Source organism: Polypterus senegalus, chromosome 15 (genome assembly GCF_016835505.1).
Source record: "Polypterus senegalus isolate Bchr_013 chromosome 15, ASM1683550v1, whole genome shotgun sequence".
NCBI classification, from domain to species: domain Eukaryota; kingdom Metazoa; phylum Chordata; class Cladistia; order Polypteriformes; family Polypteridae; genus Polypterus; species Polypterus senegalus.
In genome coordinates, this window is record NC_053168.1 from 8326015 (window position 1) to 8342933 (window position 16919).

Consider the following 16919-nt stretch of genomic DNA (forward strand, 5'->3'; position numbering starts at 1 on the left):
TTTCTAGCATGAACCGCCTTTTTAAGGTCATGCCAAAGCATCTCAATTGGATTCAGGTCAGGACTTTGACTAGGCCACTCCAAAGTCTTCATTTTGTTTTTCTTCAGCCATTCAGAGGTGGATTTGCTGGTGTGTTTTGGGTCATTGTCCTGTTGCAGCACCCAAGATCGCTTCAGCTTGAGTTGACAAACAGATGGCCGGACATTCTCCTTCAGCATTTTTTGGTAGACAGTAGAATTCATGGTTCCATCTATCACAGCAAGCCTTCCAGGTGCTGAACCAGCAAAACAACCCCAGACCATCACACTACCACCACCATATTTTACTGTTGGTATAATGTTCTTTTTCTGAAATGCTGTGTTCCTTTTACACCAGATGTAACATTTGACATTTGCCTTCCAAAAAGTTCAACTTTTGTCTGTTTGAAATCACTTTATAACCTTTACCAGACTGATAGATCTCAATTACTTCTGTTCTCATTTGTTCCTGAATTTCTTTGGATCTTGGCATGATGTCTAGCTTTTGAGGTGCTTTTGGTCTACTTCCCTGTGTCAGGCAGCTCCTATTTAAGTGATTTCTTGATTGAAACAGGTGTGGCAGTAATCAGGCCTGGGGTGGCTACGAAATTGAACTCAGGTGTGATACACCACAGTTAGGTTATTTTTAACAAGGGGCAATTACTTTTTCACACAGGGCCATGTAGGTTTGGATTTTTTCTCCCTAAATAATAAAACCATCATTTAAAACTGCATTTTGTGTTTACTTGTGTTATATTTGACTAATGGTTAAATGTGTTTGATGATCAGAAACATTTTGTGTGACAAACATGCAAAAGAATAAGAAATCAGGAAGGGGGCAAATAGTTTTTCACACCACTGTGTGTGTGTATATATATATATATATATATATATGTGTTATTATGCAACATGAATTGCAGTCCTTGCCTAAAACTAAACACCATGTCACATTACACAACATTTTCAACAAATTTCAGGCACAAGACTTTACGTAATTTCTGTATTCTAATACTGTCAACACACATCTTTTTAGTAATATCAAAAAGGCAAGTTTACAGGGAGATATTATAGTCATTGGGGACTTTAATTATCCGAATATTAACTGGGATAACCTTGCAGATGGAGGAGCACAAAAGCAGGAGTTTTTAGAAGTAATCAGTGACTGTTTTTTAACACAGCATGTTAAAGCACCAACATGGGGTAAAGCCTGTCTGAATTTAGTATTTTGTAATAATCAGGATAGAATTGAGGGTGTAGAGGTGATTGGGCCACTAGGGTCACGTGACCATAATGTAATACACTTCTCAGTATTTTGTAAAAGTGCAGATGCAAAGACTAAAATTGTTAAGTTGAACTTTAGTAGGGCTATTTTTGAGCAGATACGACAAAGTCTAAGTAGGTTGCACTAGGATAAGCTTTTAAGTTTGACACAGTCGAGGAGCAGTGGAACAGGTTTAAAAATGTTTTACATGTAATGCAGGACAGATACATACCTAAATTTGGAATTAATAGGAAACTAAAAAAAACTCCACGGTGGGTTAATCAAGATTTAAAAAAAGAAGTTGCAAAGGAAAATACTGCTTTATAAGGCATATAAGACTAATGACTGCAAAGCGAATCGTAGAGCGTATGAGAACATGAGGGCAACCATTAAGAAGGATATCAGAGAGGCTAAAAGTCAGCTGGAGAGGAATATAGCAGATAAGGTGAAAGAAGACCCCAAGAGATTCTTTCAGTATTTTAGTAGTAAAAGAACAGTCAAGAAGGAGGTCAAGTTCATCAGGAATAGTAAAGGGGAATTAAAAGATACAGACAGTGAAATAGCGGATGCCCTAAACTTACATTTTTCTGAGGTGTTTACAAGAGAACAAGTGGATAACCTCCCAGAGGTAAATGCAACTACTAAGGAGGTACTGAGGGATTTGGAAATTGTAGAGGGAGAAGTGCTGCTCAGATTAAATAGGCTGAAATCAAACAAATCACCAGGCCCAGATAATATTTATCCTCGTGTTCTTAAGGAGGCTAGTGAGTACAGATATAAACCCTTGACACATATTTTTAGGAAGTCACTGCATACTGGAGAGATTCCGAAGGACTGGAAAATGGCAAATATCATCCCATTATACAAAAAGGGTGACAGGACAGATCCAAGCAACTATAGGCCAGTAAGCTTAACATGCATCACAGGAAAATTAATGAAAGGAATTATTAAGGATAAGGTTGAGCAACACATGGCAAGGACAGGAGTTATTAGTTACAGTCAGCATGGGTTCAGAAGAGGGAGGTCGTGTTTTACTAACATGCTGGAATTCTACGAGGAGGCAACAAAAGGATACGATCAAAGTGGAGCTTATGATATTATTTATCTGGACTTTCAGAAAGCATTTGATAAGGTGCCACATGAGAGGTTGGGCATCAAATTAAAAGAAGTGGGAGTTCAGGGAGATGTTTTTAGATGGGTGCAGAATTGGCTCAGACATAGGAAGCAGAGGGTGAAGGGGTGAGGAACCTCATCAGAACTGGCCGATGTTAATAGTAGTGACTAGCAGGGGGGCAGCGCTAGGGCCGCTGCTATTTTTAATATATATAAACTAGCCATTTGCGCCCAACTACGTTGCGCGTGTTAAAGTTGTCTGTGAAGGGCTCCCTGTTTAAATGTGGCTGCCAGTCGTGAACTGGGCCCTTCGTCACACAGCATTATGATTTTTTTTTTTATTAAGGAAACAAAATTACAAAAGAAAACCCTTGGATATTGATTCGATAGGAACGGCCTACTCGGAATCACTGTTTGAATCATAATTATGTGGTGGTGTAGGAGCATTTCTGCTTCTGTCCGTTCACAGTCCGTCTCGTTTTCAGGACGCTATCGTTTCCTCTCACGATGTCTTCTCAACCTTTCTCCAATCTCGCAGGTTGCTTTGTGGCAATCCAAAGAGTAAGGCAATATACACGGAGCAATGGTTATTAAAGGGGGACACATAGGTATCCAGGCTCTTTAAAACATAAATAGGGATCACGTCACTGACATGTGAGCAAGCCACGGTACAACTGTGAGACGCGCACTCTCGCCGGCTACAACGTAACAATAATAATTTTTGGAACGTGCTGTTACGTTGTCATTCATTGTACCCACTGTCTTTCTTTCATTCATATGTTACGTAGGCAAGTACCTTTTATCTTCGGCAATCTCATTCTCTAACCAGGTGTCAGGAGCTAACCAGCATAACACTGTCCATCACCCCTTTCGTTATTCCGGCACATTGTTGACATCTGTGAGTAACAACAACGTACTAAACTGGAAGGTGGTCTACGCATGCGTGGAATTCGCAGACAAACAAAGATCAAGATCTAAATGAAAATCTCTTTAGTTAATTTAAAGCACAACAATTTCTTTAGTTTGAATGTCTGTGTTTTGAGGTGTGACTGGCGTACTGCAGTCTTCAGTAGTATAAGCCTGGAGGAGATTCTTAATGCAATGCCTATGTTTTAGCTGTCTCTCTACTGCCATCTAGTGCTTCTTCTTCTAATTCATTTGCGGACAAACAAAGATCAAGATCCAAATGAAGATTATATATAGAGATGATTTAGATAGGAATATAACTAACAAGCTGGTTAAGTTTGCAGATGATACCAAGATAGGTGGATTAGCAGATAATTTGGAATCCGTTATATCATTACAGAAGGACTTGGATAGCATATAGGCTTGGGCAGATTTGTGGCAGATGAAATTAAATGTCAGTAAATGTAAAGAATTACACATAGAAAGTCAAAATTTTAAGTTTGAATACACAATGGGCGGTCAGAAAATCGAGAGTACACCTTATGAGAAGGATTTTGGAGTCATAGTGGACTCCAAGCTATCAACTTCCCAACAGTGTTCAGAAGCCATTAAGAAGGCTAACAGAATGTTAGGATATATAGCACGATGTGTGGAATACAAGTCCAAGGAGGTTATGCTCATTCTTTATAATGCACTGGTGAGGCCTCATCTTGAGTCCTGTGTGCAGCTTTGGTCTCCAGGCTACAAAAAAGGACATAGCAGTGCTAGAAAAGGTCCAGAGAAGAGCGACTAGGCTAATTCCAGGGCTACAGGAATTGAACTAAGATTAAAAGAGCTGAGCCTTTACAGTTTAAGCAAAAGAAGATTAAGAGGTGACATGATTGAAGTGTTTAAAATTATGAATGGAATTAGTACAGTGGATTGAGACTTGTATTTTAAAATGAGTTCATCAAGAACACGGGGACACAGATGGAAATTTGTTAAGGGTAAATTTCGCACAAACATTAGGAAGTTTTTCTTTACACAAAGAACGATAGACACTTGGAATAAGCTACCAAGTAGTGTGGTAGACAGTAAGACGTTAGGGACTTTCAAAACTCGACTTGATGTTTTCTTGGAAGAAATAAGTGGATAGGACCGGCGAGCTTTGTTGGGCTGAATGGCATGTTCTCGTCTAGATTGTTCTAATGTTCTTAGCGACTCGGGGAGCAGCAGTGTAGTCTGACATACACAGCGGCTCAGTCCCACCAGTCTGCCAATCGATTAGGTTTGATTTTCTGTTAAATCGCAGCGGGCTTGTGTGAGTGACAAGCTAACAACCAATGAGTACTCACCCAGACGTACAATGTATGTAATGCTGCTACAAGGAATAAGAAACACGGGTGCCTTGGACCTGACAGACACAACAGAGACTACTCGTTTGACTGATGTTATCTGTTTTACACACTACAGCAAAATGGAAAAAAGTAAAAGGGTACAGATGGCAGCTAAACTCGCCACACTTGTCAAGCCTTTGCACAGGCACCGGCTCTTTAAGGCAGCTCATTGTTAACTCATAAAACTAAGTTTTGTAATTTCTGCATGGGTATAAAAAAGAAATAAAGTGGGAAAGCACCAGAGTCCAATTAAAAGCAGGAGTTAGATAGGACAAAAATCTGCAGTCACAGAGTTGTCCCCTACCCCTAACCCTGGGACTAAACCTGGGAACGACTGACACTAGACTGTGAATACTGAACTAAGTTACTTAGGAGCACTGCAAAGAAAATGGCACATATTCACGGCATTAACAAATAATGCATTCAGTGTTTTTGAAACACACTTTGTGAGCTGATTTTCCCAGTACAATGTGGCAAGAATCCAAAGCATAGCTCCAAGGGAACCAGTATAAGGCAAGAGCCTTCCTCAGATGTAATAATATACACACACACACATATACAGTATACACATTAAGAATGTAGATCTAGAGCATCCAATTGACATGTCTTAGTACTATAGAAGCATACTGGTGTTCCTAAAAGAAATGCAAAGGGAGAAAATACAAAGTCCTTCCAAGTGGCACCCCACCCAGTAATCAATCCAGGGTCCAAGAACCAGGACACAATAAATTTATCCCTTATGTCATTGTGACAGTAATATATAGTGCAAAGGTTAATATAAGTAGCATCATGCTATATAATTAAATGAATCATATGATATTAGAGATTTATTGCAGCCAAATCACCCTTGCCAAGTGTTCTTTAGACTATAATGGAGTTACGTGTTGCAGGACTAAGGATTAATGTTAACTTGAGGCATCTGCGCACCTTAGGTGTGTTATGACCAGAGTACACACACAAGAATGTTACCAAAAATAAGTTAGAAATGTAAGCATGGCACAACAATCAGGTGCGTTCAGAGAGTTTGTTAACTGAGCATTTTTCATTTTTGTTTATTTATTTCATCAAAGACAGATACTGCATTTCTGTTTATTAAACAAGCACCACATCCAAAACCAACACTGATGATAGAATGTACTTACACGTATTAGCTGACTACATTAAATACTGCATGTGTTTTCAATACCATTTTATAATATCATGTAGTTAAAAACCACATTAAATGAGATTTGCGGTGGCTAAAATAGTTATAACCGTCACCAGATTCCTACTCCAGTGATATGAAATTTGTATTTTCTGTACTATTGTTAGTTGTGGAGAATTTATGGCTAATTGTATGATCTTGTTTTCCCTTTTTTCACTAAACAGTTTCTGATTTGTTTTCACCTTCTTTGAATAGATATAGATGGAAAAATTTCTGACAGGATTTATCTTGGCTTCATTTTGTATTACACAAAATCTACAATTTTGGCAGGGGTGTGTAGACTTTTTATATATCGTTTTTTGAAAGTAACACCCAATGGAGAGTTAATAAACCCTATGGTTAAGTCACAAGATAAAATTTTTGGATGTAACACATCATAGCTCCGTCTATATATATACAGTGGGTACGGAAAGTATTCAGACCCCCTTCAATTTTTCACTCTTTGTTATATTGCAGCCATTTGCTAAAATCATTTAAATTAATTTTTTCCCTCATTAACGTACACACAGCACCCCATATTGACAGACAAAAAAATAATAATTTTTGAAATTGTTGCAGATTTAATAAAAAAGAAAAAGTGCCTGGTTGTCTCCACAAATACCGCTTAGAATTAAGGCCAAATAGTTCTATCTTGGTCTCATCAGAACAGAGAATTTTATTTCTCACCATGTCAGAGTCCTTCAGGTGTCTTTTAGCAAACTCCATGCGGGCTGTCATGTGTCTTGCCTCTCCTCAGTGTGTGGAGACAACCAGGCACTGCTCATCACTTGTCCAATACAGTCCCCACAGTGAAGCATGGCGGTGGCAGCATCATGCTGTGGGGGTGTTTTTCAGCAGCAGGGACAGGACGACTGGTTGCAATCGAGGGAAAGATGAATGCGGCCAAGTACAGGGATATCCAGGACAAAAACCTTCTCCAGAGTGCTAAGGACCTCAGACTGGGCCGAAGGTTTACCTTCCAACAAGACAATGACCCTAAGCACACAGCTAAAATAACGAAGGAGTGGCTTCACAACAACTCTGTGACTGTTCTTGAACGGCCCAGCCAGAGCCCCGACTTAAACCCAATTGTGCATCTCTGGAGAGACCTAAAAATGGCTGTCCACCAACGTTTACCATCCAACTGGACAGAACTGGAGAGGATCTGCAAGGAGGAATGGCAGAGGACCCCCAAATCCAGGTGTGAAAAACTTGTTGCATCTTTCCCAAGAAGACTCATGGCTGTATGAGCTGAAAAGGGTGCTTTTACTAAATACTGAGCAAAGGGTCTGAATACTTAGGACCAGGTGATATTTCAGTTTTTCTTTTTTAATAAATCTGCAACAATTTCAAAAATTATTTTTTTTGTCTGTCAATATGGGGTGCTGTGTGTACATTAATGAGGGAAAAAAGTAATTTAAATGATTTTAGCAAATGGCTGCAATATAACAAAGAGTGAAAAATTGAAGGGGATCTGAATATTTTCCGTACCCACTGTGTGTGTGTATATATATATATATATATATATATATATTTATATATATATAATCCAAAGTCTGTCTGTCTGTCTGCTTTTCATAAGAGAATTACTTAAAGGATTTAGATTGGGTTTTCTCTAAAATTTGCTTGAACATTCCGGTTGATTTTGTGACTTCTCTCATTGCGCTAAGTATCATAGTTTGCTTGCAGTACCAATTTAATTGTGCAAATCCGGCAGAGACACTGCGGGCTGAGGAGAGGGAGGCGGGGGCCCTCTTCACTCACGCACCACCCTCCATTTGAGTCGGCCACGAGTTGGAACGTACCATGCCTCCACTTAGCTACCGATATCTGTTTGTTCAACAGATTATCATCTACAGACTGTTTAGGAGTAACGATTGACGTTTTTGAGAGAGAGAGAGATCAGAGCTATGTGTGTTTTACAGGGTAGATGCTAATTGCCAAAAATATCATGGCCATGTGCTCTTCTCCATATGCGGGGGACGCTCTCCCGTCAGAGCTGAACACGATCAGATACACTGCCAACATCTGACATTGGAGCATACAGTAGAACCTCTTGTAACGACCGTTTCTGAACACACACAAATTGGGTTACAATCAAAAAGTTCACCAAACTTTTGCATCAGTTCATGAGCACACATTCTGATGGCGAACAAAAACACTGGCAGCCAGTTTCCCTTCGGATTCGTACACGCCAATGATTTCCGCACGTGTTCTCATCGTTCTCAGTCAGACATGCGTGCATTTGCTGTGAACTCTTTGGACTCTATTTTGTGTGCTTTTGTATTAATTTTGCAATTAACTATGGCCTCGAAGCAAGTGAAGAGTGGTAGTGTTGGAGAGAAGAAAGGTTCAAAGAAAATTGAAATCTAATTAAAGAAAGAAATTATTGAAAAGTATGACCGTGGCATTCATGTTACCGATCTTGCTGCCGAGTACAAGAAGTCAAAATCTACTAGAAATTTATCGATTTCTAAATCAAAATCTTCCCTCGCGGAGCCGGACTCTCCCTCAAAACTATAACCTCCTCTCCACCCAGCTTCCTCCTCACTTCCTTCACACCAGAACTCGACTCATGCATGGCTAGTTTTCTTAGTTGTTTATGGCTAGTTTTTGCATAAATTAAGGATTTTTCCAACTTTAATTTTTTTCCCCGTGATTAAAACTCATAAAAAAAGTGTTTACAGCGAGTGGTCCTTAAGGGTGCAGCGCAAACTCTTGCAATGTTAGTTTTATTTCCCTTTCCTGGCAGTAGTACTTTGCCTCAAACATTTCCCCAAATGGTCACATTATGGTAAAGCACCATATTATAAGCTTTTTTTTTTTTGTATCTTTGCACTTTTTTGAAAAATGACCAGTTTTAGAGATAATCGCAATTTTCAGTTTTATGTTCAAATGGCAATACATACATATTTGAGGACATTTTTGCTTTACGTAAATGAAATTTTGTGTACAAGTATTACACCACACACATTACTAAAGTCTCTTGCAACTTATGACCCACTTCCGCTTACTGAAAGTGGTAATTTACCTGAATTGTTCACCAAAATAAAATTATCATGGCAAATGTTTTATTCATTCAGCTGCAGAGTCCGATTTATCAACATTACTTTTATAATAATCGTTCAATATATTATTAATTTGATTTGTTTTTGATGGTTCTTTAATGTACATGATATAAAAATATAATCATTATCTTGTGGTTTACTCCTCAAATATCCATCCTCATATCTGAGTATACGAGAAAGTCAATGGGAGACCACTCCCGATTTTCAAAAAATTTGCATACTATGCTCTATTTGAGATATCTCAAGAAACACCGAACCTTCATGCCAAATTTAATGAAGAATATTTTTAGCAAATTTAAAAAAAAATTGGTTTACTGGGCATCAAGCTGTTACACACAGATATGATAATGTCAGTAGAAGCTTTGTACATTTTAAGTGTACGCACATAACAAAAAGAAATACAGCATTCTGATCCTGAATACAAATATATTATCCAACTGCTCTCATTCACTACCTATCTTTACTCATCAATGTTCATTTTCTTTATATTTACCATATGGTCTTGCTTAGATTCAATTAAACGAAGTGTTTGCTAAGCAGTGTTGTAATAATGTGTGGTATGAATGTCACTTTCTAAAGTAAAGATCGTTTAAATGACTGACTGAAAAAAACTCTTACAAAGGAGTGAACCATTCAAATAACAACATACCCTGCAGTGACTTGCTACTATATATTTAGCATTTCAGCTTCCATCACAGCAGTCTCTGTAGTAACAGAAAAATATTGTGAATGTGGGAGTCGTGATTAGTAGATACAGTACGTTCTTCAATATTCATAAAAGATACTGCATGTTCTCTCAGTCATTATAACCATGACCAGTACGTAGAATGTTTCTTCTCACCTTGTTGGGTATTTCAATGTATAGGCTGCTGCCAAGTATCCGCCTAAGTTGTGCCCAAGGATGATCATCATCTCCACACCCACCTTTGCCCTCCATTCTTCTATTGATTCAACAAACTGGTTTTCTGCCTCTTCGGCATCAGCACTGAAATTTGGTCGACTGCTCCTTCCAAATCCTAGCAGGTCAAAAGCATAAACTGTCCTTTGTTGACAAAGGGCATCAAAGTTTAACGCCCACAGGGCCAATCCTCCGCCGAACCCATGAATAAGAATAAGTGGAGTTTTATTGGCAATGTCCCCATTAAATATCAGTGTCCATAATTTGTTCCCATTGGACATAAGGATGTATTGTTTCAAAAATGAGCTTGTAATACCTGGAAGAACAGAAAGATGATTGTTAATAAAGATTTAAAAATACGTGAACAATTCAACAATGCAAGTCCTGTAATGACTATTGCTAGCTCAGTAAATAGGGTGGTAAAACACTGTAATTTAAAACTAGTTTACTATATACAAAAAGTGAAAAAGTAAGTACACACCATTAAGTGTTTTTTTTTCCTTTCTTGACATATGTGAACATGTCAAGATTTAATCTTTATTTAAATAGTGTCTTTAAGACTAAATGTGATGTGATTGGGTTATAAAAAAATATATTTAGAGAAATGGACAGATGGCATTTCCGCCAGTGCTAAAAGTTAAGTCCAGCCTTGACTCTAATAGCTGGCATTGCCTCAACAAGTTGGCTTTTCCTGAAACTGTTAAGTAGTCTCTGATACCAGCTGGGAGAAAGTTTCTCCCACTCCTCCATACAGAATTCTTGAGGGGTGTCTTGCGGGCACAGCCAATTTCATATTCCCCCCACAGCATCTAGATAGGATTTAGATCCATGTTTTGACTTGGTCATTCCAGAACCCCCTGCTACTTTCTTTTTAGCCATTCTCTGTTGGATTTACTGGTACGTTTAGAGTCATTGTCATGCAAGGTCCACTTCTGGCTGAGCTTTAATCTTCTAACAGATGGTCTCACATTATCCTCAAGCACTGTCCCAGATAGAATGAAAAATTCTTAAGAAGATGCTGTGATGGTGAGCTACCCAGGCCCTGATTTAGCGAAGCAGCCCCAAACCAGAACATTTCCACCACCATGCTTTAAAGCTGGTATCAGGGTCATCTGGTCAAATGCTGTCTTTAGTTTTTACCAAACATGTCTTATGAGGCTATGGCCAAATAACTTGCTTTGTCTGTTCAGAGCACATTATTCCAGAAATCATGTTCTTTGCATTGGTGTTCATGGGCAAACGTTAGCACCTCTACCACTTCCCATGTAGATATAGATGTACTGCCCCTTTGAAATGGTAGACTTGTGCACTTTGACATCAACAGTTGCAAAAGCTACCTGGAGCACTGATGGTGAAATTCTGAATTTATTTAAGCATCTTGAGTTCTGCTCCCAGGTGGAGCTTGTCAGAACAGCGTGGCCTGGTCAAGCTGGCAGTTGTTTAAAATCTTCTCCACCCGTAGATGCCCCGGACAGTGCAATGGTTGATTTCCAGTTGTTTGGAGGAATTTCTTCCTAGACGTACTGGCAACTACAACCTTCTTAATGAAAGAATTAGAGAGCCATCTTGATCTCTGCGTTATGATAACACTTAGTTCAATGACAAAGAGCCAACCAAACCAAATACCTGAGGTTTAAATAAGACAAGACCCTCTCTAATTATTTGTTCTAATCATTTTCACCTGATTCTAATTTGAGGTATTTCTGGTAGTGAAAAACTGACTTCATGTGCATATTTTGCATTTATGTTTATTTAAATTTTACAATGGACTATATAAATGTGTCATTAGGTTTGTGATACTACATCACCTTTACATATAGATACTGCTTATGTTCACATATTAAAAAGGAAAACATATTTCAAGGGATGTGCATACTTTTTCACATGACTGTAGACATAGATGCTGAAAACTAAAATCAAGCGTATTACTGAATCTGGATTCATCATGGAAGCATATATATACATGAACATTTCAAAACATATCTTCACATTTAAAAAAATACTCTATTCAATTAGACCTATTTTAAGTGACTGACAAAGCACTAAACTAATATTAAAATAGAAAATAATTAAGGAAAAGTTGATACAGAGTAAAAATTCTAAATACGAATGCCTTTAAATATAAACCTGTAGCATAACCTGACCAGGTCTGACCTCACTTACTGCCACCTAAAACCCTGTACTGACAGCAGCAGCTCCCTGTAATCCAAGTCAGAGTTTTTATGTGTAATTGGTGGGAGTTGTTTGTTTTTATCGTCTGTAAAATTTTAATTTCTCCTTGGGGATAAATAAAGTATAATCTATCTGTCTTTGGAAAACAAGACACCGTTCAGTAACATAATAACGTGGTTTCTTATTAGCTACGTACATTGTTTTATTATCTCATTTTGATCCTTTTTAATGATAATCAGAGCTTTCTCTTCAGCTTTATTCAAATCAGACTCTTCAGTCTGATTCAAATACCCAAAACCCTTTGGGTGAAATAAGGCATTTTCCTGGATTGTGTCTCAAATTCAAATTCCCTTATTTCTGGTGTCCTTACACTAAGTATGTGCTTTACTATTTAACTGAAAGAATTCTGCAGATTATTTACCCATTTTCAATCCAGCTTTCATTTTAAAGCTCGAGGGTGCACAATACTGCATCAGCCATTGTCTCCCATAATGACAATCAGCCACAATGGTAGTGCATGAAACAGCAACCACAATCTGTGCTCTGCTTTAAAATTCACCTCCAATGTGGAGTGTAGCATGCAACAATTGGTCCTCAACATTGAGTACACTTAGCGCTATTACATGCACTTCAATAACCTGATTATTCACAGAAACCTGGTTTCTAAAATGCCACATAAACCCTTATTCCGACTGAAGAAATCCAGTTATAGGTCTCTGACAAACCTGACTAACATTAGTTGATTTCTCTGGAAATAATCTGATTAAGTGGACATGTAAACACTTAATTCGGGTTACTGTTAAGGATTTTGTAGTCTTTGCATGTCTGCTGCACTGTGTCAGCCTGCGAACATATTTGCTTTGCACACACTTTTAACAGCCAGGGGTAGAAAATACATTTCCAGAGGAAATATTTGGGGGATCACATTATTTGTTCTCCTTGCTAAATGATCTGTCTCAATATTTTAGAAATCGCTAAATGTATTTTGATGAGCTGAACCTGCAGTGCTAAGCTCAGCAACACAATTTCAGGAACAGTTGAGTAACACATTAAAAACAACAACAACAAAGTCTGACTACTTTTTAGAGTATAGAGTAATTTAATGCAATAGTTATCTTGCTGAAGTAAAAATACCTGCGTTGTTTTTATTTCAGCAGTACTGAGCGTAAGGCAAGAAGCACATATCTGTATGCCGGTCCTTTTCACAGCTCAATCACATAGCCAAGACTTTGCTTTTTACGTCAGTCTGACTAAACATATTGTCATGCATGTGAGTCAGAGGACCTCCTCAATGGCTCACTTGAGGTATGTAAGAACTCGCCAGGATGAAATGGGCATTTTTCTCTAACACCATCATCTTCTTTCTCCCCAGTACCGAAAGGACACCTGGGGGGGGCAACTAACCCTGCCCCTTCCGGTTAATCCGCTAAAAAAACCCTGTTATCCTGGAAGGAGGCATCATTACTGGCCTGAGTGACCTGCTGGACAGAGCTCTGCTAGCGATCAGACCTTGGCTACCTAGCCCAACAACTCCTTTGCTTTCACCTTGAATAATCCGCATAACGGGAAGCGTTTCCTTTTGTTTTGTTTCTGTTCCACCTGCAGACAACAAACAGGACAACCCAGTTGGTGCCCAGGATTTTCTCACATAGTGGAGCATTCCTGCACTTGGTCACAATATTTATAAAACACAAGAAAATTATCACAATTATCATGTTTATTTTCAAATTCACAGTGGCCGATAACAATGTTTTAATCCATTTGTGCGAAGTATAATGGCATTGGAGCATTTTGCCTAAGGACAACTCCAGGGGCCTCATGCATAATGCCAGGCATACAATTCACACTATATCATGGCGTATGGACAAAAGTGGAAATGTACGTATGCACAAAAAAATCCAGATGCATAAATCTGTGCGTTCGCCAACTTCCACGTACTACCAATACATAAATCCCGGTCAGTGTGAAAAATAACGCAGTGCACGCGCCTGCTGCTACTCCCCAACTCCTCAGAGAATTACGCCTCATTGACTATGCAAATCAATATAAATACCCTTAAGCTCAGCGTTCTGTGAAAAGGCAATGGCAAAAGCACGGGGGAAAACAGAAGGATTTCAACGAATACCAAGTGGAGGCAAGGAAAAACGTACTATTTGTTGGTTTAAACAGTGATATAAACAACAAAAGGAAGTTGATCGAGTGACAGAGAGTGTCGGAGAAACTCGAAAGCTCAAGTTCACAAAGTCGCACAGTGCCTGAAATAAAAAAGAAGTTGTCAGATATCAAAGTCACCATGAAAAGGTGAGTCATAGCCCACCATCCGAGTGTCATATGAAAGCTTATTAGGGTATAGAGGAAAAAAAAAAATAGGGTCACAGTGGGGAAAAAAGCTCAAAATGTCAACTTTAATCACGTAGTTTATTTTGTCGTTAAAGTAGAACATCATAAACTTTATCTGAAAATGTTTAAATTACTAGCTTCTCTAATCCCATCATAATTAAAGCAGCACGTTGAATGCTTTGTTTTGTATTTGTTCTTCTATGCGCTCTATGTGTGTGAATCACTACGTGCTTCTTAAACGGGCTTTCTCTTACACCGACAGGACACAGAATCCATTACATTTGTGATATTACAGCTCTCTGAATAATTTAAATACTGAGATGTATACTTGATATCATTTCAGCATTCATATCATATCAATTAAAGAATGTATTAAACATGGGAACATGGTGGCGCAGTGATAGTGACAAACTGGCGCCCCATCCAAAGATTGTTCCTGCCTCACGCAAGATGCTTGCTGCACCATGCGCGACATTCAATGAAATAATTTATTGCAGCAGTACTGTCTCTTTCAAACGTACTAACCCCCAATTCCTGTCCTTCCTTTTCTTTCTCCAAGTACCCAATCACCACACAATCAGCTCTGTAATAGACGTTAAGCCATCTGTAAGCTTAGAACAAAACTTTTAAAGAACATTGAAATATCTTCGTAGTACATGTTTAATTATTCTATCCATCTATCCTTCCAGTGTCACGCCAGCCCCAGGAAAAATAAAGCGTGAGGCAGGAGCAATCCCTGAACGAGGAGTCAGCTTGCTCCTTGCTAGCGTTGCGACACAGTGTCCACACATGTTTAATTATTAAAAGTACAGATTATTTAAATAATGTTAACATTTTATCTGTATAATGTAATAAACATATTTTGCTGCATTTCATCTTAAAAATGATATCGTCATCATACGTAAATACGCACTAAAGTGGCTCAGGTTGTGTAATATTATAACTATCGCAAGTTTACAGTGAGGTGATTGTACTTATAAGTACAAACAGTTCTACAAGGAGCACTTGGACTGATTGAGTGCGTTTATAGTTCTTGGGATGAAACTGTTTCTGAACCGCAAGGTCTGTACAGAAAAGGCTCTGAAGCGTTTGTCATATGAGAGCAGTTCAAATAGGCAGTGTGTGCTTGATGCTGTATACCGATAATTCTCTTTCCAATCAGCTGCTGTAGAGCTGTGATTCCACACTCAGATACAGTGATATAAATACTCCGAGTATTGCAGTGAGAGTAAAATGGAAAAAGATGATCCGCTGTGGCAACCCCTAATGGCAGCAACTGAAAGAAGAAGGTGCAGTGAGAGTAACAACGCAAAAGTAGCTATGGTATTTGGAATAGTTTGTCTATTCTGTAGACCATTATATTGGTACAGATTAATTACAATCCGATGCCTTAAACTAATAAACAAAATGCGGTTAATTTCAGTGTTTTTGATAAAGCTATGTTAGGGATATGGATCTAAAAGAGAAAGGTAAACCACACTCTAACAAAAGCACTGCTTTGACGCTGGGTGTTGCCAGTTTGCAAAACCGAGCAGAGAACCTGCGTACGCTAAGCATTTAGCTGGCATGAAAATGTGCGTGGCTTTATGCCAAGTTTAGGTTTTATACATCGCAATGTGAGCGTGGAAATGGGCGTACGCAACATTTTTGTGTGTACCTACCCTTTATACATGAGGCCCCAGGAGATTACTTGCATGTGTAAACGCAAACTATTAAGAAACCAGGTTTGTGCCTTAACCAGGGTTATTAACCCAATTATGAGTGAACATGAAAACATATTGACTGTCTTACATGAGAAATACCAGAAAGTATTAAGTGTAACTTTTATTTTACAAACCCTGCCAAGTGTGAAATACTTATTGATTTGTTTATGTCAACAATACAAGTAATAATTTAATTACAAGAAAACCCAGAAGTGTATTTACATATACAGCATACCAGACCAAACTTACAATTTTATAAAGACAAAGTACTTACATTAGATTTATAATTCATTTTACAACAGAATGAGTAAAAACACATGAAAGATTAAGGATAAATTAATCTGTTTATTAATATTATAATTACTTTAGCAGGAACTGAAGCAATCGGTATGATGCTCACACATACTAAAACACCACTTCATTTCACAGGTAAAAACAACTGTCAGCGAGAGCTGCTTTAACAAACATCTCTGGAATTAGCTGTCAGAAAGATGTATTGCCTGGCTTCTCTAAAAGTGAACAGTGGAAGCAAATAATTATTTCAGTTGGTATTGCATAACTGACAATATTATTGATTCTGTCTGGAGGAAAAACACAAAAAGAAAAAATTTACACTGAAGCATTTTATCCTCAGCATTCTTCAGAAGTGTGAGAGAAGTAGGGCACCATGCTGGCAACCAACTGGAAATCCACCAGGACCTACAAAAAAAGAAAAACATTCATTATTGATACCCAATATGTAAAGCATCAGAGACTTACAGAAAATATTTCATTTTAGGATGACTGTATATTAGCAATTAAAGAATACAATAGCACTATAAAGTCATGTGATCACTCATTAATGGCCCCTTATTCAATAATGTCTTCTTCTACTTTGTTCGG

At 38.2% G+C, this 16919-nt stretch overlaps 1 protein-coding gene across 1 annotated transcript in view; it reads right to left on the minus strand.

Annotated features, from left to right (window-relative positions):
• abhd5a (abhydrolase domain containing 5a) overlaps nt 1-16919 on the minus strand; it is a 79262-nt gene that overhangs the window by 18005 nt on the left and 44338 nt on the right. Inside the window, exons 2-3 of the mRNA XM_039736931.1 lie at nt 16651-16736; nt 9766-10138 (exon numbers count right to left, since the gene is read on the minus strand). Coding sequence (XP_039592865.1) covers nt 9766-10138; nt 16651-16736 — 459 coding nt within the window. The remainder of the gene's footprint in view (nt 1-9765; nt 10139-16650; nt 16737-16919) is intronic.